The sequence below is a fragment of the Rhamphochromis sp. 'chilingali' genome, assembly GCF_963969265.1.
Source record: "Rhamphochromis sp. 'chilingali' genome assembly, chromosome: 18".
In the NCBI taxonomy this organism is placed as follows: Eukaryota; Metazoa; Chordata; class Actinopteri; order Cichliformes; family Cichlidae; genus Rhamphochromis; species Rhamphochromis sp. 'chilingali'.
This window is the reverse complement of record NC_137945.1, coordinates 26092226-26101488: the sequence shown is the minus strand read 5'-3', so window position 1 is coordinate 26101488 and position 9263 is coordinate 26092226. Positions and strand designations below refer to the sequence as shown.

At 40.5% G+C, this 9263-nt stretch overlaps 1 protein-coding gene across 1 annotated transcript; it reads right to left on the bottom strand.

Moving 5' to 3' along the window:
• Positions 1–1993: 1993 nt before the first annotated feature.
• Positions 1994–4456, bottom strand: LOC308386015 (TOG array regulator of axonemal microtubules protein 2-like). Its single transcript, XM_080865290.1, has 4 exons — positions 4311–4456; positions 3973–4211; positions 3722–3877; positions 1994–3624 (listed from the first exon to the last, which is right to left on the bottom strand). The coding sequence occupies exons 2-4, from the start codon at positions 4131–4133 to the stop codon at positions 3486–3488; spliced, it is 456 nt and encodes a 151-aa protein (XP_080721416.1). The 5' UTR covers positions 4134–4211; positions 4311–4456; the 3' UTR covers positions 1994–3485.
• Positions 4457–9263: the final 4807 nt, after the last annotated feature.

Here is a 9263-nt window from a genome sequence, read left to right as displayed (position 1 = left end):
TAAATGCAGTTTAATAAATGGAAAATAATCCTCTCTTATTTAGCTAATCCTGAAGGAAACATAACACATGTGGAACAGAGTTAGGAATGGGTACCGGCAATGTTCCCTCGAAGCTGTGTGTGTGCACAATTGCGCACTGCTGGCACGGTCTCTGCGCACAGAAAATCTGCGTTGCGCACAAAAAAAAAAATCTAATCTGAATTGAAATTAAAATCAATACTTTAACAAGTCTGTTTTGCAGTGTTAGTCAGTGACTGGCTGCTCCCGTATGGGATCCAGCCAGTAATGCGATTCACATTCGTATATACGCAGCTAATCAATGTCGTTGACAGGCTCTGACAGCGTCCTTATGTGCCGACACCGGTGTTTTAGCGAGCAAAGCGGCGTGGCGACGTTTAGTGTGTGTCAGAACAATGAGGCGACTGCTGAGTGTTACAGGTGTTACAGCAGTGACACATCTGCTGCTGTCAGGCCTGCAGGTATCAGGCTGTTGTTCTCCTTCATCTCATAGTTGACAGAAATTATTTTTGGAGTGGCACAAATAATTTGTGTGGCATCAGATTTGATGCAATTTGATGATTGTTCTCTAAATAATTTAAAATGTTTATTTAAAAAAACGCCTTGGCTGCATTTTTAGGTAAACAGCTGCAAAAAACTTTGTTGTTTGCATAACTCAGTTACTTTTTTGAAGAAGTAACTATATAATTAATTACCCAACATTGGTCATTATTTACTGTATTTTGCAGACAGAGTTACAGACTCTCTCCCAGACCACAGACTCATAATACAAGTCAGAGCTTTATGAAAAAAAAACAAAAGAAACTTGTGTTTTCAAAATTGGAGTTCAAGTTATTTTTACTTCCAATAGTGTTAACATGCTACACAGGTCATGAACAAGATTTTTTTGTTTTGTTTTTTTAAATTTTCATTGTAAGTGGGCTAAAATAGTTAATTAAAAGTAGTCTAACATAAATGTAAATGCTGTAATTTTATTATTTTAATAAACCATGTAACTTGCATGGATTCAATGCTGGCGTCACCACAGTGCACACGTCTGCTGTTGCTCACAGTGGTCCAAGGGATCGCTCAGGGAGTTTCTGTGTTCGCTCAGACACATGAAAAATTAGAGGGAACATTGGGTGCGGGTATACCGGATACGGGTGGCTTTTTTTTTTCTTGAGATGTCATACACTTTGGATTCTAGCCAATCATTTTACGTTTCCGAGGATAGTAGGCGGGTCCAGGTACGTATGTTCTTTGAGAGCAGAGCTACAGATTAAATGTCCAAGGCAAAGCGGTCAAAAGTCTGGCTGTACTTCACAGCAAAATATGCAAACTCAGCAGCAACAAGTGCTTTAAGGTGATACTGTGATACTGTGCAAAGGAAGTAACACCTCGAATCCAATGAAACACCTGGCAACGCTATAGCGTTTTTTTAAAAGCAGAGAAATGCGCCGTATTTGATAGCTTGCTGCGAGACTTCACACCGAGCACATCTGCTGCGGGTGGGTTGCCTGTTATTGGACCTGGAGTTAGCAACATCCCCCAAAAACCCGAAGAGGAGAGTCCTGGCCCCTAGCCCTGCCAGTGTAGCAGACGGATGATGATGCAGCAGCAACCGTTCTTCTCTGCGTGAGGAGCTTAATGTTGTTCGTGTGTAATTTACGTTGAGTAGGCTAACCACGTTATTACATTAATGCATGTAAGGTGAACTAGCAAACACCGTCGTAGTTACATGCGACTGTCTTCTTGTTTGATAGAGTGATACCATACATGCCCTGTAGCTGCAGAAAAAGCTAACACCGTTATCTTTTTACAAAAAAAACAAACAGCTAAACATGTTTTCCATTATTCACCGGTTCCAAACAAAGTAGGTATGTTGTATCAAAAGAAAAGGCTAACTTGGTTATCATTTTGCAGAAAAAAGAGACTGCTAAAAATAAAAACATAAGAGGTTTTTGGACAAAGTTTGTGTTCTCCATTCTTTAAGCAATTCAATTCAATTCAATTTTATTTATATAGCACCAAATCACAACAAAAGTCGCCTCAAGGCGCTTCATAGATACAGAGAAAAACCCAACAATCATATGACCCCCTATGAGCAGCACTTTGGCAACAGTGGGAAGGAAAAACTCCTGTTTAACAGGAAGAAACCTCCAGCAGAACCAGGCTCAGGGAGGGGCGGGGCCATCTGCTGCGACCGGTTGGGGTGAGAGAAGGAAGCAACGGTTAGAGCACCATTTAAGCACCCGCACAGTTTCAAAAGTACCGGTATCGGATAAAACCTAAACGATACCCATCCCTAAACAGAGTATAGATAAGGAATCTCTCAAATACTTCATAAAATGAGCATGTAGAAAGTGATCTAGCATTCTGAATGTTCACAATGACTCTCAGAGAGAGACCTGCTTCATTTTAAATCAGCCACTCGTGTGCCACGCCCAGAGTGCTGACCATTTGGGATGTGGAAGAAAAAAATCACGCCAAGTCAATGTTCAAAGGCAATGGTCATGGCCAGTAGTGGAACAGAAAAGCTAGTTCTGCCATCAATGGCCTGATGGGCCAGTATGGGATCTATAAAAATGAGAGACAGCTACTCCTCCCTCACCCCACTCAGTATCACTGGTATGAGGTTGAGAAGGGGAAAATGCATACAGGTCAATGCTGAACACATGAGAAGCTACTTTAAGGCATATCACCCAATTTGTAATATTGCTAAACATTTCTTAAGGCAGACGAGTCATGCTGGCTGGGTCAGTGTCATTTTTGTTGTAATTGATGTCTGGTTTGTTCTGTTCCCTAGTGATGGGTAGGGATGGGTACCAGTATCCGGTGTTCTGACATAATCCTTGAAATAGTAATAACACAGTATCCTCAGCAAAGATGAATTAAACAAGTTTTATTTTAATGGAAGTTTACTTCAAGTCTTCAGATTTTTACTGTCTTTTATTTGATTACTTTAAAGTATATGATTACATTAGAGTAATTAAATAAAGACAGTTTTGATGGAGCTCCTGAGCCAGCCCAAGCTCTCTATGAAGACGAGGAAAAACTCCCCTGGGGGGGCCAGACTGACGGGAAGAAACCTCGGGAAAGCCCATTCAAAGAGAGATCCCCTTTCCTGGGATGGCTGGGGGGGGTTACAGGAATTCCAAAACACTGAAATTTAAAGTGGGCCAATTAAAAAAAATTATTTCCTGAAAAAAAGAAAGGTAATTCATACATCACACATAAATGATAACGTCTGAATTGTGTGTGTTTGTGTGTGTGTGTGATAGGCTTATCTCAGCCAAGTGTGATGCTGTAGCTCCTCCAGCGTCGGCCGCGTCTCCGGGACTTTGGTTAAACACGCGTCCAAGAAATCCCGGCAGTCTGGAAAGAAAGGAAAGAGAAAAAACATGAAGATGATAGTTCCAGTGGTCCAAGCCATCAGTCAGTCTTGAAGTGTGACGTTTTCTTACTTTTGGACAGATGTCTTTTGAATTTCAGGCGCTCCACAGGACGCCTGTCTTTTTCAGGCTCTTCTCCACAGGACGCCTGTCTTTTTCAGGGACAATCTTCACCCACAAATTCATAAAGTCCTTGTGAAGGGTCAGTTTCTCAATGATTGTTCGCCCATGGTACCTGTGGAAGATTACAGTTGTCATTAATTTTCATTAATTGTGTAAACTCACAGAAAATAAAACATTAATGCACTTCAAACCCATTTAAAAGTACCCACCTGGCTTCAGGTGCAGCATCCCCTGCCATTCTAGAGGCAGCAATTAGAAATCTTTCAGTGAAGGTTCCTGTTTTCAGGGTGACGGCTGCTCCAAGTTTGTCAGCCAGCTGGTGCAGGTGTTGAGCCGTGCTATTCCTCACTGCAACACAGCGATGGCTGAGCAAGGACAATATTAGACACACAACTCAGTGAACATGATCTCTCTTTCATGTCTTCTAATAAAATCACTACAGCTTCTTCTCTCCTCTTACGTCAGTCCTGTGTTAAACAGAGCGCTCAGAATCCGTCCATGGCTGCAATTTTCCACCATGGCATCAAGCGCCAGATTGACCTCCTGATGTAGAAAGTTGTTGTTGGTCATTGCAAGCTTCAGCAATAGAGCTCGGCCTGTTGTTTCAACTTCTGGGTCCATTGTTCTCTGGAGCTGAATGTAGAGCTCATTGATGGCATGTATGGCCTCAAAGGCTATTGCTGAGCGTTGGTTTTTCACCTAAAATGTGAGTGAAAATCATCAGTTGAGGCTGTAGTATGCACTTGAAGGGAAACTAGCTGCATGAAACGCATATAAGAAACATAAAGTGTGCAATACCTCCTCAATGAGGACCAGACACACTTCATGTAGTTTAGTCTTCAGGATGTCCGAGTGGTGCTTTGCCAGAGACTGAATAGTTTGCAAGCCGTGTCTTTTCTTAATCCTGTATTTACACAACACAACATTGAACACGACTTCAGGAACACCACAAATAACACAGCCACATTATGCAGCACTGTTTCTGTGCAGTATTTAATGTCTCCTTACTACGTTTCTTACCAGTCGTCTGAAGACAGCAGACTAAAGCTGTGGGACAGGCTCTCTACAGGTGTAGCTACAGGCGGGAGTTTGACCCTGCTCTCTCTTGGATTATTCTGACTGCACTGACTGTCTGCTTTCTTGTCTGATAATCAACGAGGTTAGTAAAAAGAAACTTTCATTTCTTCTAATTCGAAGCATGATGCAGTGATTAATTGTTCATTAAAATCTTTTTAAAAAATCTCTTAATTTAAAGTTTGATTATTCAGCATCTTCTACAGTTACTGAGGAAAACCACTTACCGTCTATAGGGACGACTTTTGCACGGCGCAGCAGCGTCCCAGGCCGAGGTCCTCGTTTTTGCGGTATGGGAACTGTTGGAGGTTTTGGAGTCAAAGGCTTTACTGCAGTAAATGTTTTGGTTGGTACTGTGTGTCCAGGTGAGGTTACAATCCCATCCTGGAAATGCTGCAGTTTTTCCAAAATAGGCCCAAATTTGTCTTTTGCTGTCAAGACTCTTATTCCACGAATGACCTTCGTGTCTGTTTAGACAAAAAAATAACTAAATAACTACAAATTGACATCTTACAAAAACAACAATAAACATTTTTCTTCCTGATTTTTTTTTTCTTCAAAAAAGCATATAAAATGAATGGACAGCAAGAATGTGTAATTTAGCATTAAAATAGATAATCTACAGTGTCAAATTTTAAAATCTAAACGAACTGATTAACAGCAGGTGTAACCACTAAAGAAAAGCATCACCTTTGAACCGACCTGCTCCTGAATGTTTAGCAGAGAAAACAGGCAATTGCGATGGACAAGCTGCTCGAGGAGGTGGAGGAACTGGAGTGAGCGGTGTCATCTCAACAGGACTAACAATGAAAGGAATGGCCCTCAGATCACTTGGTGTGTGTGTGTCTGCAGAGCTGAGGCTACTCAGACTTCTTTCAGGGTCCTCCTGATTCCAAAAGGGGTCATCCAAACAGTTCCAGCTTCCCTGGACTATCTCTGGAGAGCCTGCGCATTGCTCAGGTAAAGGTGGGAGTTGCACAGCATAATCTCTGGGTCTCTGTGCGATATGCAATGTGTCTGCCTGTTGAAAGAACACATTTGTCTTACTGCTCTGAGCTTTGTGAAAGTCCAGGATCCTGGACTCTGTGGTGAAGCGCTGACAGTTGCTCTGTCTACAGTGACTTACACAAAAATTACACTGTGCAAAGCAGCAAAATATAACACATCTCTCAGAAACATTTACATTTGATCAGCAGAGAAGTCAAGAATGAGTATGTTTAGTTACTTACATCTCCACCTGTGCGCTTTCTCTGAATCACATCTTCAAAGCGATGGAAAAAGTTATCTGATGTCTTTTCAGACATGCCTGAGATAAAAAGTGAACAAATTGTTTAGAAATAGAAAGTTAGTGAGTGCTGCTCAGTGTGTGAGTGGCAAGTTCTAACTGAGCTGCTCAGTAAATAACTGTTATGATGTGGAACTCACAGAGCATTTTTTGAAAAATATTCATATATATACACTATTTTGTGTTTACAAAAATATCAGACATGTCTAAATCAAAGGCAGGTTATGATCTCTAATTATGATCTTTAATCAACAAATTTAAATAGACGTCCTAATCACAGCTTCTAAAACTAGACAACACTATACTGATAAATTCATATAAAACAGCAAAAAGGAGATAAAAGCACTGTCATAAATAGAGAAATAAGTACAGTAAATAAATAAATACAGTTTTTAAAAAATATAGAAAAAAAACATGTGTCATTTGTTACAACGACAACAAAATAGCAGCTTGGACAAAGCTGTTTCTTCAAGCTTCGCCTGCATTTAGGGTCTGCAAACCTCTGTCCCACAGGAAGAAGCTGAAATCCTCCAATAAGGGGTGGGAGTCATTTAAAGTAGAGTAACTCATCCTCTACAACTGCCTAGTATTCAAGGACTCTATGTTAAGATGCTCTAACATGGTACAGTACCTTCAGAAACGCCTCAAATTTCTTACATACTGAAAATTAAATCTCTTCTCAGGAACCTTTTCTCCATTCAGTAGAAGTAGATCTAGTATTCATTTTAAAGTTCTAATGAAGACAGCAGACTAAAGCTGTGGGACAGGCTCTCTACAGGTGTAGCTACAGGCGGGAGTTTGACCCTGCTCTCTCTTGGATTATTCTGACTGCACTGACTGTCTGCTTTCTTGTCTGATAATCAACGAGGTTAGTAAAAAGAAACTGTCATTTCTTCTAATTCGAAGCATGATGCAGTGATTAATTGTTCATTAAAATCTTTTTAAAAAATCTCTTAATTTAAAGTTTGATTATTCAGCATCTTCTACAGTTACTGAGGAAAACCACTTACTGTCTATAGGGACGACTTTTGCACGGGGCAGCAGCGTCCCAGGCCGAGGTCCTCGTTTTTGCGGTATGGGAACTGTTGGAGGTTTTGGAGTCAAAATAGGCCCAAATTTGTCTTTTGCTGTCAAGACTCTTATTCCACGAATGAACTTCGTGTCTGTTTAGACAAAAAATAACTAAATAACTACAAATTGACATCTTACAAAAACAACAATAAACATTTTTCTTCCTGATTTTTTTTTCTTCAAAAAAGCATATAAAATGAATGGACAGCAAGAATGTGTAATTTAGCATTAAAATAGATAATCTACAGTGTCAAATTTTAAAATCTAAACTAACTGATTAACAGCAGGTGTAACCACTAAAGAAAAGCATCACCTTTGAACCGCAATTGCGATGGACAAGCTGCTCGAGGAGGTGGAGGAACTGGAGTGAGCGGTGTCATCTCAACAGGACTAACAATGAAAGGAATGGCCCTCAGATCACTTGGTGTGTGTGTGTCTGCAGAGCTGAGGCTACTCAGACTTCTTTCAGGGTCCTCCTGATTCCAAAAGGGGTCATCCAAACAGTTCCAGCTTCTCTGGACTCTCTGTGGAGAGCCTGCGCATTGCTCAGGTAAAGGTGGGAGTTGCACAGCATAATCTCTGGGTCTCTGTGCGATATGCAATGTGTCTGCCTGTTGAAAGAACACATTTGTCTTACTGCTCTGAGCTTTGTGAAAGTCCAGGATCCTGGACTCTGTGGTGAAGCGCTGACAGTTGCTCTGTCTACAGTGACTTACACAAAAATTACACTGTGCAAAGCAGCAAAATATAACACATCTCTCAGAAACATTTACATTTGATCAGCAGAGAAGTCAAGAATGAGTATGTTTAGTTACTTACATCTCCACCTGTGCGCTTTCTCTGAATCAAATCTTTAAAGCGATGGAAAAAGTTATTTGATGTCTTTTCAGACATGCCTGAGATAAAAAGTGAACAAATTGTTTAGAAATAGAAAGTTAGTGAGTGCTGCTCAGTGTGTGAGTGGCAAGTTCTAACTGAGCTGCTCAGTAAATAACTGTTATGATGTGGAACTCACAGAGCATTTTTTGAAAATATTCATATATATACACTATTTTGTGTTTACATGGCAACGGGAGGAAACAACCCGGCAAAATAACACATGACATATAATATTAATTCAGCAGTGGAGTTCTCTGCCAGGGCATGACTGACATTTATGAACATCGCTGTGAGGCATTTTATCACTCTTGGAGCCATATAGAAAATATTGCAGCTCCTCTCCCTGTCAGATAATGGCACTAATTTCACCAGCATGGTTTAAACCTCTGTGACTGCTGAAGGGCAAGAATTACTGGTTCTTTGTGCGTCTTAATCCTTACCAAATAATGAGAAAAAGTCTGTCATTTTTCACGGCTTATAATTCAAAAGGTGGGCTTTTTCAAACCCCACATTAAAACAAATGTTTCTTTTTTTGGCATGTATTCATTTATTTATTTATTTTTGATGCATCATTCCAAAGTAGTTATGCAATATAGAAAAACATCTGCAATGAAGTAACCAAGAAGGTCACCAAGGGACAGTCGCCATGGCATTTTGTCCTGATTGTGTCAAGAGCGTGGCTGTAAGCATAAAGGAAGAAAAATTCCATCCATCCATTCGCTTCCGCTTATCCTTTTCAGGGTCGCGGGGGTCACTGGAGCCTATCCCAGCTGTCATAGGGCAAGAGGCAGGGTACACCCTGGACAGGTCGCCAGTCTATCGCAGGGCTAACACATAGGGACAGACAACCATTCGCACTCACATTCATTTGCACATTCACACCTAGTGACAATTTGGATTATCCAATTAGAGGCTTGTTGCTACCTAGTTAGCGATGCTACACACCTGTTACTGTGTATTTTTCAATGATTCAGCACTCCTTGGATTTTTAGACAGTAATGAGATCATGTGCACACTCCACAGAGGTCCAGAGTCCAAATGTGACCTCTAGCACCAAACGCTTGCTGCAGCTGTTGGTGTCAGAGGTGACACACAAGGTATCAGGTTTTCTGTGTGATTACTTTTTCATATAGGACCAAGTATGTTTGGATAGCGTTTTGCCCTTGAAAACTGCCGTTGAATATTAGACATTGTTGTCTAATGTTATAAATGTATTGATGTGAAAGGTGTAAGTGTGACAAATATGGAATAAGATAGGAAATGAGAAAGGAGGCAAATACTTGTTCACAGGGCTATAGTCTGTAAATGGTCTTCTTTTGGCTATAGTAGATCTTTTACTTGTTCATTTTTTAATTGTTTGTTAAAATAGTTTTTTTCCATCATATTGAGTATAGAGGAATGCAACTGTGAGCTTTAGCAATTATCCCGCTTCAACAGGACCG